The sequence below is a fragment of the Nomia melanderi genome, chromosome 5, assembly GCF_051020985.1.
Source record: "Nomia melanderi isolate GNS246 chromosome 5, iyNomMela1, whole genome shotgun sequence".
Classification (NCBI taxonomy): Eukaryota; Metazoa; Arthropoda; class Insecta; order Hymenoptera; family Halictidae; genus Nomia; species Nomia melanderi.
Genome location: NC_135003.1, coordinates 2,358,752 through 2,375,193, shown reverse-complemented (window position 1 = coordinate 2,375,193; position 16,442 = coordinate 2,358,752). Strand labels below are relative to the sequence as shown.

General features: G+C 32.3%; 2 protein-coding genes and 1 long non-coding RNA gene across 3 annotated transcripts; 2 read left to right on the top strand and 1 right to left on the bottom strand.

Moving 5' to 3' along the window:
* The first annotated feature begins 465 nt into the window (after positions 1-465).
* Positions 466-4,244, top strand: LOC143174510 (uncharacterized). The gene is made up of 3 exons (XR_012998556.1): positions 466-641; positions 2,327-2,566; positions 3,358-4,244. It is a non-coding gene; the product is annotated as an uncharacterized LOC143174510 (long non-coding RNA).
* A 742-nt stretch (positions 4,245-4,986) lies between these two features.
* LOC116424835 (D-altritol 5-dehydrogenase) lies at positions 4,987-12,578 on the top strand. Its single transcript, XM_031971783.2, has 5 exons — positions 4,987-5,188; positions 9,118-9,375; positions 10,984-11,221; positions 12,041-12,219; positions 12,337-12,578. Exons 1-5 carry the CDS (start codon positions 5,051-5,053, stop codon positions 12,538-12,540), a joined length of 1,017 nt encoding a protein of 338 aa, XP_031827643.1. The 5' UTR covers positions 4,987-5,050; the 3' UTR covers positions 12,541-12,578.
* A 78-nt stretch (positions 12,579-12,656) lies between these two features.
* On the bottom strand, positions 12,657-16,027 carry Lac (septate junction protein lachesin). Its single transcript, XM_031971781.2, has 7 exons — positions 15,926-16,027; positions 15,702-15,828; positions 15,185-15,426; positions 14,806-15,062; positions 14,326-14,729; positions 13,911-14,028; positions 12,657-13,615 (listed from the first exon to the last, which is right to left on the bottom strand). The coding sequence occupies exons 2-7, from the start codon at positions 15,745-15,747 to the stop codon at positions 13,594-13,596; spliced, it is 1,089 nt and encodes a 362-aa protein (XP_031827641.1). The 5' UTR covers positions 15,748-15,828; positions 15,926-16,027; the 3' UTR covers positions 12,657-13,593.
* Between the last annotated feature and the right edge of the window lie 415 nt (positions 16,028-16,442).

Genomic DNA, 16,442 nt, shown 5'->3' with positions numbered 1-16,442 from the left:
TGGGGTCGGTGTTAGCCTGGTGACCCAGTTTATCCCCGGGGGTTGAATGAACGGCACTGAACGCGATGACGTCATTCCCGACCTCATTTCCGGTTCCCGGTACAGCCAGCTATCCCGGCTCCGTCCCGTTGACCCGAAATTTCTCGTGAATCGAAGGACGCTCGTTCATCCCCCGAGCCATTCTAGCAAGCCATGAATGAATTTTCCGCATACACGTTGCAACACCACGAAAAAATATCCCCGTTCCCACCGAAAGAAGCCCGCCATTATCACCTGTCGCGTCATGTATACGGCCTCCTACGTATTACAAGTTACGTGAAACTTACAGGCCAGGGAAACACTTGTTTTTTTTTCATTCGAACGGTAGCTATCGGAAACTGCAACGCTAACTCCGCGCAACCCCCAACGAGCAAGCTTGATGAAAGCTGGAGGTCCAATCGGTTAACCCTTTGCACTTCGCTTAGTTTTTCGATACTGTCCTCAGGAAACTCGAGCAGTTTTTTTACGATGAAACGTTTGGAAATAAATGGTTTTATTTTGAGAAGAAAATTTTACGAGTGTGTAGCTTCTTCTTTATTTTATAAAGAAAGTTTGTTATCGTGGAAAGTAAACTAGAATTTTACATTCTGTGATTCGCTGTGGTATGATACTTTTGGAAAAATTTTTGCATGTGTAGCAAATGATGGATATGTACGTAGAGGAGTAAATGCAGTGTAAAGAGTTAATAGTAATAATAAGAAGAATATTAGTAATAATTAGAAATAATAATGACATCAATGAAGACAATTATTATTGTTGTAATAATGATGAGAATAATGAGAGATTACTTATAATAAACATGTGTTTACTGACAAGAAAACTTTTCAGTAATAAGCGACTATCTACCACTGTTGATTAAGAAGGTAAACAAAGATTGTGTCACGGCTGAAAGATCCACTCTACCGAAAGTTTCGAAACGCGAAGTTCAAAAAGCTTGAAACTAGATAAATCTCTTACGTAATTTTTATAGAAAAAGAATTATAAAGAAGCGATCATGTTATTAATAAATTCTTTTATATATGCATATAAATGAAAAATAAAATTAAAAATTTGGTAAATACTATTTACATTCATATGTTATAGTTTAGTAAATACTTTTGTACGCGGTAGGTACAAGTAAAGGATAGAAAATATACATTACTGATAAAATTTTACGGTAGAATAAAACTGTTTTTAGTGTCCTATTTCCTAAGGATAAATACATAACACAATACATTAAAATAACAATAATTTTTTCAATTAGTGAAACATTTTATTTCATTACCACATGTTTAAAATTTGATAGTAATATTCTCGTAAAATTTTAGAACGATATCTGTCCACGTTCCATTTAAAATTAGGACAATGCAGAAGGTCCTCCTCGTTCCACTAATTAAGGCGAAACACGCTATTTTCAGCCTCTTTTTTATACCTCACTCTTTAATATAATTGTTGCAATGTTATATAACATTGTATTACCATCCCTACTTTACATATTTACCATTTTGTACTTTTAAGTCACCTCTGTCACAGCAACTCACTCTTTTTTTTAAATTCTTGAGTATCTTTGCCAATGAAATCGTAGTTAAGTATAACAAAATTTTAGTTATCGGAAAATCGATCAGAAGAGTCGATTAACAAAAAATTTGATTATAGTTTACAACGTTATCAGTGAAGTAGAGAAGAAAACTATTTATTTACACACAATGTTTGCCTGACTTTATCTACAAACGAACATTCACTCTCGTATTCGAAATCACGGGTTATCGCATATTTACCATGAAAACAACATCGAAGAAAAATCGCTTCATTGATAACTAGGAAAGATTGAAAACAAGAATACGTAACAAAGAAACCTATTGAACATTCACTCAAAAGATTTTCTCGCGATAACGTTGTAGCATTAATATTTATAAAATAAATAAAAATAACATGATCTTCTATAACATAAAACCATGATTATACGATTATTGAAACTGCATGTATCAAAATTATCTTGTAGAGTCAAAGAATTATATTGGATTAAAACAAGAACAAACCGAATCATAATTAGTCAAGAACACATTGAGAAATGTAATTACAACGGCGAGTATTCAAGTTGCTAAGCGCAGCTTCTCCAAAAATAAATCACGTAGAAAGGTATTTCGCTAACAGATGTCATTACGTTCAGGATCTTCTCCTTCGTGGAACAATGAAAAGGGAGAGAGCCATAGATTCCGCGGCGAATTTCGAACTGTCGGGGCAGGTAGAATTACAACCTGCACGGTTGAAAGGCTCCGGAGTTATTTGTCACGCGTATCGGTTGCAGCTCGCACCTCGTGGATTTCGCACGGTGTTCATCCGATCTCGTAAATTTTCGGGGACGGCTCTGGTTTCCGAAAACGCCTCGCTTTTCCGAGAAACGACAATACCGTGACGGACAACCAACCGTCTGTGCTGGACGAGAGGAGCGTTCCTTTTTCCGATTTCCACGCCAGTGATTTGTGGACTTCGTTGTATACCTGAGACGACACCTGAACCACTTCGGGAATAAAAGACGGTCCAGCAGGTACACGGCCGATTCATGGTGTAAATTTCACTGGACAATCGACTTCGTTAACAGCCGAAGCCTCAGAAGCTTGCTTTGACACTAACACCCTCAATGGAGCTACGAAGTCAGGGCTGTAGTACGATAGTTCCTCCAGTCACGTGCTTAAACACTGTCAAACTGATCTTTTCCCATTTTTTTTTACAAAAACTATAAGAATGCATTTATTAAAATTTCGATTCGCTTATATATCAGTTTGCGTATTACTAAATTAGTTTCTTTAATCCTTTTCAATAGTTATAAAAGATATCATCTTGAAATGGCCATTGTAATTCCACCTGTAGCTGGAAGAATCAATTTTAAAAGACAAGTAACAAATTATAACTTATATCTTATATATTTTTCTTTTATAAAAGCAAAATGAATTTCCGTGAAACTTATCTAATCCATTAATATTACCACTATGGTCGGTTTCTGGATAAAACGATATGGAACCATATAGAGGAAACAGAGTGTTAACCTCTTGTCCTGTGATTTCTTTCACAATTCTGTCCGATAAAACTGTTTTATCGTTGATAGCTCATTAGCAAATAAAAAAATTCCATGCTTACTTTATCTCTATGTACTAATAATAGAAAGGTAACATTTAGTTTATTTTTAATAAAAGTACATAACACTTAGATTTATCAAATTCAATTACATAAAAATTGTCATTGTGAGTCTAACACGATATTATAGCACAAGAACTTAAAGTGTTCTTGTTAAAAGATATATCACGTGGTTTTCTTAATAGATATTTCTATGAATTCCAGTTTCTCGACGTTGGCGCATCCCTACGAGAGGTTTCGTTCAATCTCACCAGGAGGATTGTAAATCTTTCGTTGGAAAGTGATCCTCGAGGACAAAGGGCATCCCATTCCAATGCAAACCTTCTATCGGAAGCGTCACTTTGAAAGTGAGACCCTTCAGAACGATGAGTCTCGACAGCTCCGCGCCTTTCCTCTCCGGATCCATTTTTCACTTGGAACTTTTTTCTTGCTCGATCCGGGAAGAAATTATGGTCAGCGGTGTGAAAAGAAAGCATCTTTCGGTGAATTCAAATTATTGAATAATAAAGAATGCGACGACTCCCCTTCGATGGAGACTAATACAATTTATTGTTACATTGTTCCCTTATCAATTAAGTTGAGGTCGTTTCTCCGGTCTTTAATATCAACAATGGGTGATACATTCTGTTCTCCAATTGTTAAAAATTAGATTTTAATATTTTAAGTTAGAATTCATGAATACAATTTTTATCTCCATCTTGCCGTAATAACCGATACCTCTTCGAATCATTACATATACAACAAGGTTGCTCAAGTCGTACCCCGTAAGAAGCAGAACGTATAAATTGCAAGATATATTGAATAAACAAAAAATAATTGCTTTATTTAAAACTTTAATAAACATTGATACTTAACAAAGTGTGAAATTTTCTGATGTTCTTAGATGTAGGGTAGACCAAGATGAATCAGACCAGTTCAGATTTAACAGCAAAAAACTAATAGTTAAAACTTGGAATGAAAACTTTTTTCGTAAATTTGTTATTAATACACATTCAGCTTCAATATCAGTACAAACAAGTTTTAAAAAACTTAAAAATCTTTGTTTCATAAGCAAAAAACTAAAAAATGAGAAATATATAATAGAATTTATGTAAACCATAGAAATTATTTTATTAACGTGCATGGTATAAAAGTATTTATAATATAAAAATAGTGCATTAAAAAACGAATAAAACATTATTCTAAATAAAACAGATTAGAAAAGATCCTATTGAAAACTCTTTGAACTTTAATCAAAATTATTTTTTCATACATTGAATGATTGTTTACAATAGTAGCTTAAAATTATACAAAAAGAATGACGAATTAACACTAGAACCACCAGACTTTTTGAAATTCCTCTATGGAAGCTCTAAGAATGTATCTATTGGGACTTTAATTGATTTAAAATTTAGTTTGCATATTACTAAATCAATTTCTTGAATAATTTCTCAGAGAAACATCGTTTAGTAATTGCGAAAGGAAGAAATCAGTAATGGGTGATTTTGACCCGTCTAGTAGTTCTAGTATTAAGTTTCTATAATAACACCTAAGCTAAAATATAAATCACTCTCATAGTTCCTGTAACGAAATAAATACTAATCGATTCAATTGCTTAGTAGTTTTACTTAAGTGTTGAATAAGTATATTTGAATTGGCGGCAATTCCGAACGGTACCTCGCATACCGAATACAACGCGCGCGTCTGGATTTCGGCACACACACACAGCTCTTCGAGTCCGCTTAATTATGTTTGTCCTCTGATCTTGGCTCTGACGCGTTACGCGCGACCGTTTAGTGATTACTGCCGGCACACGGCCCCAATATATAAACATTAAATGTCGCAACAGGGATATAAATGTTAGACAGAAGTGCCAACTTGCGTTAGTACACGTGCCGACTGCCGAACGAGCGACACGATGGAGTATTTGAGCTTCAATGCGAAGAGCAAAACGCTCACGTTGGAAAAGACCGTGATCCCCGAACCGAAACCAGATGAAGTTCGGATTAAAGTAGCATACTCTGGAGTCTGTGGGACCGATCTTCACATTCTAGACGTGCGTCGCCACAATAACTGTATATATTATTTCATTATCATTATTACATCACAAACTCACTCGTCTAACTTTCCGGTTTCTTTTGTTTCATCAGTGCTCTCGTGTTTCGATATGAGAAAACACAAGGTGTAGATAGAATAATTTAATTAGGTAAATTATTCGTTATCCATTATATGTATTTCTATACATATAATTCTACAAATTTTTGAAATTATAATACCTTATTTTGTGTACTGTTTTGTTGTAAAAATAGTTACCGAAAAATCAAATTAATAGAAAATTTTAAACGGGATATTAAAATAGCCACTAAAAGGCACAAATATGTTAATCAAAAAGACGTCGGACAATTTTAATTTTTTTACATTTTTCTCGCGCACGCGTCTTTTATATTAAAAAACTGACTTAATTGTAAAACTAAGAATAGGTAAATGTAGAAGACAATATCTACTTTTCTGAACGATTAAATCCTTGTGTGTTCAATTATGGAACGATTTACCTTGCTTCTCTTCTCTATGAAAATACTAAATAATTCTCATCGCTTGGTTACCTACAAGCGGCAAGGTTCATTATAAACATAGTAAGTATTGTACTATGTAGATGAATACAATGATTCTTGCAGTTTCTAACTCTCAACGGCGTGTGAGTCATACGGTTGGAATTATTTACACGCTATGTGTTTACACACTTTTTCTTATCAAGGTTCAATATAATTATTAATCACATGGAAACGGTAAAATTTATTTTGCGTATAACCTTGAAGCAATTTTTGAAAAATTCCTTATTGAGTGATGTATAATCTATAAAATAAAAAATATTAGAGCATCATAAATTATTTTAACCCCACTCAAGTAATTTCTGCAGCTTAGATCACACATCGTCTGGCTGTTAGCAAACAGGATTAAAGGAAGTACTAGATACCAGTACTTTAGTAGTTTAAATTATTAAATGATGCAGTAACTCTGAATTGTTATGACTATTATCATGTTTGAAGAATTGTGTACCAGCAACTAATGTTTTATACGATCTGAAAATATTTTTGATCCTTTAATCAACATTAATTTTTCCACGTATATCCAAATAGTATGAAACTTATTTCAAAGGTTATTTAAAGAAAAACACGTAAAGAAGAGAAAGTATCACGTTAATTCTACATGAACTTAGTGGTTGTTTGATTAATATAAATATCTACCTTCAAGAATATATTCTTTTCGACTAAAAAATTGAACAAGATAACTACAGTACAGGATTCTACGTTCCTTGCGCTATACTTTTGACACTTAAGTTATTTCTTTAACTCATGCCAAACTGTACATTTTAATTGCTTTTCTAAATTATAATGCGCGGGGCAAAACGGAACACTTTAGTGTGGGGTAAAATGGAACGCTCTACATACTTACCTACTGTCCGTCCAGGTCTTAAAGGGTAACGGGACGGCACAAAGGCAACAAGAGTCCCATGCTATGTGCTTGTTTATAGTTTTAATTGGTTACGTATAAGCATATTGATGTATAGCAAATTGGAATCAAAGATGAGATAAAAACTGATCGATTCGATTGGACCAGTGTAGAAAAAGGAGATAACACATTTATTTGTGACTTTTGTTCATAAAATCATACATATTTATAGTTTCTTTATATCAGCTAATAATTAAATACATTCAGCTAGCAATTTTGATTCAGTAGAAATGAATATTTTGTATTTTCATATGATTTTACATGAGTGTTTCGTTTTACTCTACTATTTCTGCGAAACGAATATTTCGATACCTTTAGAAAATCGCATTTTCCTTCGTAACTAAACAATTTTATTTTAAAAAATCCTTTATTTCCTTATAGCCAAAACTATTTTGTTGTTACGATCCAAAAAAAGCCTTCCATTTCACTCTACTTTCCCCTATACTTATTTCGTGTTTACTTCATTAACAAGTTGAAAAATTTGTAATGATTCCCATTAAATGTTATAACAGAACAAAAAATACGGTAACAAGATAAAATGTATCTAATAATGGTACTCATCGAATAAACAAAAGGAAACGATAATACATACAACATGAATGTACAATCTACTTTTGCGGCTTTCCCGCTGCAACGTTGACTTCTTTGTAAAATTTTTATTGCACCCGAGGGTATTACGCATTCCATGTTTTTTGACCATTTTGTGGCCATTGTGGCAGATTTAACGTTCCAATTTCCAGTTACACTGTACCGCCCCGGTTCAGCCGTTCAATTTACATATTTAACATTTTATTTAAAGTAGAATGCATACTCGATGCATGTCCGTGCACGAGAAGAATAATTTTAATCTTGTGTATAATCCTCTATGTTCGTCGCTGTAATTTCGGCGTTACGTGACTTTAATCGCTGTGCACCGATTACGCTTCACGGCCGAACTACAGGAACGTCGCACAATTTTTTCAAACATGAATGTGTCCTCAGAGATACAAATTATGGTCGAACGATACGTACAATATATTCGTTGATGAATAATTATCCAACATAACATCCGCTGTACTAAATGTTACTTATCGACCACGTAAAGTATCGTATATAATTCAATTAAGTTAATTTGAAAGTTATTATGAACAATTATTGTTATCCTTTAAACAAATTTATATTCTAAAGTAAAACATAAATTTCAAATCATTAAGCATTTGGAATGAATCACATTTTACGTGAAGTATACAAAATTCTGTGTGACTTTTGTTTGTTTATCTTTATTGTTATTATTATTTATAATGTCCTTTCGTGATGCATACAGTGGCAGACAATAATATTCATGCGGCGAAGACATTTTGAAGAAAATTGTTATAATTTCAAAATGAATAAGTAATTATACATTTCAATCAATTTTGTAAGAAAACTTAAATTCATATTTTATTAACACAAATATAATGAAATGTAATTTCTATAGCGTAATTTGATGATTGCTTTGCATAGAAATTCGTAGCAGTTAATTACATGAATATTCATTAAAGTAAAATTATTCATGGACTACAACTATACTTTTATCAGATTTTTTTTACTGTATGAATACTTTTGTCGGTGACTGTACCTACGTGGAAACGAAAATGTTATATACAATTTAGTCACGTAAATATGACCGCTTTCTGTGAATAAACTTGTGAGTCACTATATATGTCACTATATACAGTCAAACCTGTTTTTGTATGGTAGATAGGGACCGCATAAAGAAACCGCACAAAAAAGATGTTAAAAAATTTACGAAATAGTGAGAAAGTGCTTTGAAAAAAATAAATAATTAAATTACACATGGAATCATTTTTAAAAAATTTAATTTCTCATACATGAAGAAATTTTCACAATGCACATAATTCACTGTTACTCGTCGTAGTCAAAAACGCGCATCTTCTTGTGATGAACTGGTTCAAAGTCGCTTTCGTCACTTAAAAAATAACAGCAACACCGTTGGAATTCATGTACCGCATAAAAAAAGATCGCATAGAAAAGGACCGCACAAAAACAGGTTTGACTGTACACAATATATAGGTACAAGATATTTCTTACTATGAAGTTAATCCACGTTTTGCGGTTGAAACAATTCAGAGATACCTATTAAACAATATAAAAACGAATATTTCCTGAAAATTCGTTTATACATTTTTATAGAATTTATTTACACGCTTACTTGTTTAAATACTTTATCAAAATATTTTTACATTTTCATTGTAACAAATTTGAAATATAAGACATGATGAATTTATACACATATGAATGTTTAAATATTTAGTTCTAAAAATGATTTCCAAAAGAAGTCATAGCTTCGTATTTATCGTAAATATATTGTGTTGTTCTCAGATTCTTTTTTAAATGAATTCGTAAACATGTGAAATTAAATGTTTAATTCTAAAAATGTTTACCCGTAGGAGTCATAACTTCGTACTAATTTCATATATATTGTGTTTTTCTCAGGGAGAGTTTCCGTGTAAGACAGACGGTCCACTGACTCTTGGCCACGAATTTTCGGGTACAGTCGATGCTATCGGCTCACAAATCACATGTTTCAAAGTTGGCCAGAAAGTAGTAGTCGATCCTAACAGTGGTTGCAACAAGTGCGATTATTGTCATGGCGGGAGTTACCATTTCTGTAGTGCCGGTGGCTTAAACACCACTATAGGTATCTATAGAAATGGTGGGTGGGCTACTCATGTCCTCGTACCGGAAACACAGGTTCGTTCAAACAATTTTCGACTAATTTTAATAAAGGTCTATTATGAAATAAGTTTTATTACATAACTAAACATTCAATGAACATGTTTGAACTGCTTTTTTATCTATATTTCTATAGAATAATTTTGAAAAACCAGAATAAGGATAAATTCATACAACTTAATAAATAATAAAATAAATATTTTATTGAATTGTTCCGAAATGTTTGTTTTCTTTAAGTATTGTCTTTCCAAGTAGAATCCAAAGTGCATACGTTATTGAATACATAGTAAAAATAAAAATCCTTAAAATTTGTAATTATTGTTAAGTATAATATTTAAAAAAAATGTTTGAAAAAGTACAACAGCGCTCAATTTTTCATAGAATTTTGTTATCCCAAGCTGCACGTTTTGGAAAGTTTCGTTTGTTTTATACTGTATCGATTATTTCATCTCTTTTGCCATTAATCTTTCTTATGTGGGCGATAGCAAAACCCATTACGAATATGAATCGTTGAAATGATAAATTGCTCTACGTATATACCATTTGAACAATGAACCGTCAGTGTTCTTGCTTTACAAATATCATTTATATTTCTTCATCATTTTTTATTGTACATGAAAGAAATTACTTAAATTTATTTTAATAACTTTTTCATAAACATACATACATATTTCAACAAGTTCCTTTGAACATTTTTATGAATCAAATATCAAATAAATAAAGTTACCATCGCCGGTATTATGATGTCTAAATAGTTATGTAATAAAATTTCATATTCTCATTTTTTTAATTTTTCAAAAGAAAAGAAAATATTGGAAAGAAAACTGATATAAGTTGTGAAAATACATATTTATTTCACATAGTTTAACAAAAAAAGTAATAATAAAGATATTTCAGGAAACAAAAGTAAATTTTATTCGCTGTCACTATATTCAGATCACGTAAATCGATATCGCGTATAAACAATACCGCGTAAATAGTGTTATAATTTTCCACGTAAAAAAGTGCCACATTATTGAAGGAACGGTTATACTTCAAAACCCTCTTTCTTTGGTGATATGAAAAGATTGAATAATAAAATCAAACAAAGGAAAGATAAATAGGTTCACGTGGAAGGTCGTGATCAACAAGCTTCCAGAGTCGCATAGAATCTCGTTTAAAAATACGCTTAAAAAAGCTATTTGCGTCACGACGCGAATAGTTTTGCTATCCAACGAACGGCTTGGTAAACTTCGTGGAGTTCATTTTAATCCCGTCCGATCGAAGGGATAAGCTACGCCCTTATATCGCAGGTCATCTGAGTACTGCGAAATAGAGTTCACATTTTATTTTAAACCCTTGTTTAATTTCGTCCTCGACGCGTACGAATATAGAAAAATAATGAACGTTCCTCGATTCCGATCTCGCGCGTGATACATAAGGGAGAGTAGGGTGAAACGAAACACCAATGTTTCTCGTAGATAATACTTGTACACTGATCTGCAGACGATCACAAATTATACCGAGGACTTATTAGGTCTATGCCATGCAATACCAGCTCCTTATCTACGAAAAACGTTGGTGTTCCATTTTACCCTACTCTCCCCTACACAAGTACTACTTTTCACGTGTATTTATTATTCGAAGGTTTACGCGTTGCCTGATGACGTCGAGCTACACCACGCCGCCCTCACAGAGCCACTCTCCTGCATGGCCCACGGATGGGACAAGATTAATCCTGTTAACATCGGTCTTAATGTGCTCGTAATTGGTGCCGGAATAATTGGCCTTTTGTGGGCCTGTCTATTGCATATACAGGGACTTAGGAAAACCGTGACGGTCAGCGAACCTCAAGAGAAACGACGCAACATGGTGTCCAAACTTGGTACAGAATAAATTTGAACCGACAGTTTTTTAAATGTTTCCATTTATTGAAACGTCTGATAGCCTTGGGTAAAATTTTATTCGAAAGACGAATAAAATTTAAATTCGTTGTTAATGAATAAGTCGAATGAAGATTCATTCGAACAATTAATTATTCGTTATTCCAAGTATTTCTATTGGTCACCTTAGTATTATTATTTTCTTACATATTGTTGTAGAATTCTTTTCATACTGGTTTTCGTAAGGAATTTAGGGACTTAAAAGGCGTTTCTCTTCTTTTATTATTGGTTTCAATGTTTTACCTTTGAAGTAGATACAATATTGAATATAATTCGAATTCGTAAAAATTCGCATAGTTGGCAAATTTATCATTGACATATGTATTATAGTATTATATCAAACAAGTAATTTATTATCGAATTGAACAAGCATACATTCACTTAATTATTTTAGATAAGTATTTATTTGAAAGAAGTCAAGAATTACATAACTCCGACGTTTGATCAATGGACATACGTAAAACTGTTGTTTCAAACAACAAAACATTTTACCCAAATAATTGTAACAAATTTGTATATTTTTATATATCGAAGAACAATTATTTTTTAATATTATTATCGTTTATATTTTTTTATCATTAGATACATCAGTACTATGATGACTTTCATTTAATATTCCTTATGCTACAGCTTGTATGTTTTTAAGATTTCAAATGTCACATAATAAGAATTTGCACTCGAATGTCTTTCTTATCTTTCTTAAAAAAGAATGTATTGTTTTGCATATTTAAATAGACACTATTCGTCATCTTATTTTTCAGATTTGAATTATGAAGTAAGGAGTCCAGATAAGTTAAAAGAAGGATATGACTTAATCGTTGACTGTAGTGGCTCGATTCCAGCAATGGAGGCAGCTGTACCATTATTAAATCGAGGTGGCCGTTTATGCATCTTCGGTGTCGCAAAACCTAACGCGAAATTGACTATTGAGCCATACGAGGTATCTACCGATTCACTATTATATCATTATTTTCCAGATAATTGAGTTATTATTTTTCCAGTGATAGTTGTTTGCTAAAGCTGCACTAGATTTAGATTTTTCTTTGTTTCTTTACAGGTTTACAAGAAGGAATTAAATATCGTTGGTGTAAATATAAATCCTTTCTCATTCGTTAAAGGATTGGCTCTATTAAGAGCAATGGCTGATAGATATCTTGATTACAATAAGTTAGGTATTAGAGTATTTTCTTTGTCTGAATACCGTGAAGCTCTGGATGCACTGAGAAAAGGAGACATCAGCAAGGCAATGTTTAAATTGTAGGAAATCAAATTAATCATTAAATGAAATGTTTTGAAAAACTGTTTATAATGTCGCTTTTATTAACCTTCTTTTAAGTCTTTTATATATAAGGCATAATGATAAGGATAAAACAGGAATGTGACGCAATTCTCATTTATTAAAATTCATATTAGTCTAGAAGTAAATATAAAATTGCAAACTCGTAAAAAGGTCGTACAAAATGTTACTTAATGAGATTCTACGCTTCTGCTGTCCTTACGATATTCGCGCATTCGTCTAAAAAAGACGAGAAGAAAAAGATCCCTGTTATGAGTATGCAGTCTATGCGCATAACACACATATAAAATATCCTAGTCGCAATTGTATAAATAATTTCGTCTACAATATACAACCATTGGTCTAGTTCTAGAAAACGAATTACATGCTTTGCATATCATCACGATCCAAGGTACTAACATGTATATTTAAATTTCAACTTTTCTTGTTTGCCGAACTTTACATAACAAGGCAACTATAGAATATTGCTACTTCGAGTTTTTGTATTTTTAATAGAAGATTAACAAGTATTAAGTATTTAAAATTGTATTGCTGCACTTTTGAGCTCCTACCAGAGCTATCTGGAAGGTTGTATTGATACACTCGTAACATTATTATCAATCACTTCCTTCGCGTCCATCAGTTGTACTGATATATAAAAGAACTATATAATATACATATAATATATATATATATATATATATATTATATATCGAACTATTGGTACGCAGTAATATTACTTTTTCTTCTTTGCTACGCATCACTATGTACTTTATCTGGAATGTTAGTTTGTACCTTGCCAACAACTCTTATATGGCTGGCCCCTAATAATTTTTATATATGCGCTAGTAATCATTCAATTTTGGTTGTAAATAACTACAAAAATAATCATCTAAAAGGTATTAAAAACAAATCAGGCCCCTAATGTTATCGATGATGTTTCTCTAATATCTATTGAGAATGATGAACCACAGTATTATCAGCAGCCATTTAGATAAGTGGCATCGACTTGCAGCTGCCCACCGAAGTCCTGGGTAGTTAATATTTGGCGTAGAAATTTCTGTAAATTACGACGTTACTTTTTAAACATAACAAGCTACACCATTTCAAATATCTTACACTGTTAAACGAATGATAAATGATATAATGGGTGTAAAGTGTTGTGAGTGAATTTGGCGTGTACGTGGTATGTGTGTGTTTTGTATTTTATCGATTTATGGTTGTATATCGTATATTATTCTGTTCCGTCAATTCGATCTATGTATTTATATATTTGGTTTACTAAATAATTCATATTGCACTACGTAATTCTATCATAAAGCAAGAAAAAAACATTTATGATTTATTTAACATACCTCATAACAACTGTAAGCAATAAAACGAAGACTATCAAAGGCCCTGAAGAGAATGGTACTACTCCAGCCCCATAACGGGCTTGACCACAAGCTGGTGGACACACAGGGACAGTTGTTTCTGCACAAACAAGACAAGGAAAACTCTAGAGCATGCTAGCTACTAAACATAACGTTAAAATAAAATTTGAAAAGTCAAACAAATTCTTATAAAGGCAAACAAATAAAATTATCATATAATGAACACAATATAATCTGCATCAAATACGAAATAAATATTTTTACATTATCGTGCACAATATATATATATAAATTTATCTACTCTACAGCTTTATACCTAAGATTACAACGAGAAAATTAATATTCCGTGTATTTACATTTACTTATAATGCATTTAATTACGTTTCAAAATACATACCAAACAATTCAACCTTTGTTTCTGCAGTGCCCAATTTGTTAGCAGCTCTGCAGACATATTCTCCAAACTGTCTCTTCTCAATAGTAATCACTCTAATCGTTGTATCAGTATATTGGTCAGCAGTTGCAAAATGTGATATACTATAATGCTGGTTATTTAATAATGGAACATCGTCTTTTAACCAAACAATAGCTGGTGGAGGGTACGCTTCTACGTGACATTCTAAGTCCATATCATACTGTAAGGCTTGACCAAGTCGTGGCCTTGGTGCCGTAATCACAGGTGCAAATTCAACTTCAACATTAATATTACGTCTAGCTCCACGTCCTACACCATTTTCAGCAACGCAATAATATGTTCCACGATCCTCTTTGCGAATTGCAGGAATTTTCAATACATTGCCACTAGAATAATTTGTTTATTGAAGATTTCATATGAATATGTTTAATATAATAACACTATCAAAAATCAGTTTCCTACCTATAAATTGATCCACCAGTTGGCAGAATGGCGTTATTTTCCCTACGCCATGAAATTCTAGGTGTAGGAAAACCACCGGCATAACATTCAAGTTGCACCGGTTGTCCTTCACTGACAACAAATGCTCTTGTTGAATTATCACTTATAATAGGTGGTCTACGAACTTGTAGTTCTACATTAGCAGTCACATAATTATTCAGAGATATCAGTACTTTGCACTGATAAAATCCTGCATCAGTTTCTTGTATATCTTTTACCTAAAATATTTATAACATACATAATTCCATATGTTAATTTATTCGGGTAGATAATATTAAATTTTTAAATAATTAAGTTTTAAGGAAAACCTATAATCATAAATGTATTATTATCAAATTACCTGCAATACAAAGGTAGATGTAGCTTCATCATACCTAAGGGCAAATCTGGTATCCCTTATAATTAAAGAACTACCATGTGAAAGTGGCATTTGTTCATTAGCAATATCTTTATTAATTTTTGTCCATATGACCGGAAATTCTTGTGCATATTGGACAGAGCAACGGAACTCTACAGTTTCTCCAATATCTTTAATTTGTTCTTGAGAAATATAAGATATTGATGGTGTACGTTGGCCCTTCACTGAAAAGATAATAAAATATCCACTTGCAAATATTTTATTACGATAAAATAAAAATAACAGTAGGCAAATATCAAATTCAATCTATCATGTGACCTTACATAAGTATCACATCATATTATTGAATTGCGTAAAATGTTCTGTAAACATTACATGAATGCATTATCGGCATTGCGGTCAGGATCAATGAAACAGATTTCAATGTTTCAACAAAAAAATGAAAAGCTACTATTACGTACAAAGCGAGTACGTGCAAGTAAATATCTGAGTCCTTTACCTGTTTGTAAAAAGGCTAACGCCAAAAACGTATAAACAATCTTCATTATGACACACCCAATGCTGTCCAACGACGCCCGAATAATCTTCACCTTTTTTTGTGTGTGCGTTTATATCCACTTGTTTCACTGAACATAGGATAATACCTTATCGTTACATTTATTTCACACGTCAAAAAAAAAGATTGCCAAGAGCAATGAGCCACATTAACAGTAATTTAAGTACCTTTGGCGTTGTTGTCAAACAACGCAAGTGGATATGAATCAAAAGGAAGTAATGCTCACAGGTGTCTGTGGACCGAAAATAAATATGGCGAATGACGCTACATCTTTAATCAAATAAGATACTGAAAGTTGATACATATTTGATACAAATTAACAATAGTAATTTATATGTGCTCTATGAAATATATTTCATTATTTATTTAAATGTTTTTTTGCATTTATTTTTGTACATTGATCAGTTTAAAATTCTGATTGAGCAATATAAATGGAGTAGCAAAAGAATTCGTTACATTCTTTCAAATTTCTAACTTACTATTACCAAAAACTATTATTTACGCTTTTTTAATAAAATTGGCCTGTATACACAAATATCTCACAGTCATTTAATGAGACTGAAAATTATTTTCAAATTAAAATTTTTCTCAATTTTTAATCCTCCGCTGGCAATATGGTTTTTCCCTGATATGGTTGACAATTTGAACCATTTATGGTTGGGTTTGATTTTTCATTGGTGTGAT

Bases quoted from the DNA above. Each gene is read 5' to 3' on its own strand.
- LOC116424835 (XM_031971783.2), top strand. From the start codon at position 5,051: ATGGAGTATTTGAGCTTCAATGCGAAGAGCAAAACGCTCACGTTGGAA. The intron at 9,376-10,983 runs GTTCGTTCAAAC...TATTATTCGAAG, and splicing joins TCCTCGTACCGGAAACACAG to GTTTACGCGTTGCCTGATGA. The intron at 12,220-12,336 runs GTATCTACCGAT...GTTTCTTTACAG, and splicing joins TGACTATTGAGCCATACGAG to GTTTACAAGAAGGAATTAAA.
- Lac (XM_031971781.2), bottom strand. From the start codon at position 15,747: ATGAAGATTGTTTATACGTTTTTGGCGTTAGCCTTTTTACAAACAG. The intron at 15,063-15,184 runs GTAATTTGATAA...TAAATATTTTAG, and splicing joins CATCTACCTTTGTATTGCAG to GTAAAAGATATACAAGAAAC. The intron at 14,029-14,325 runs GTATGTATTTTG...TTGTTTGTGCAG, and splicing joins AACAAAGGTTGAATTGTTTG to AAACAACTGTCCCTGTGTGT.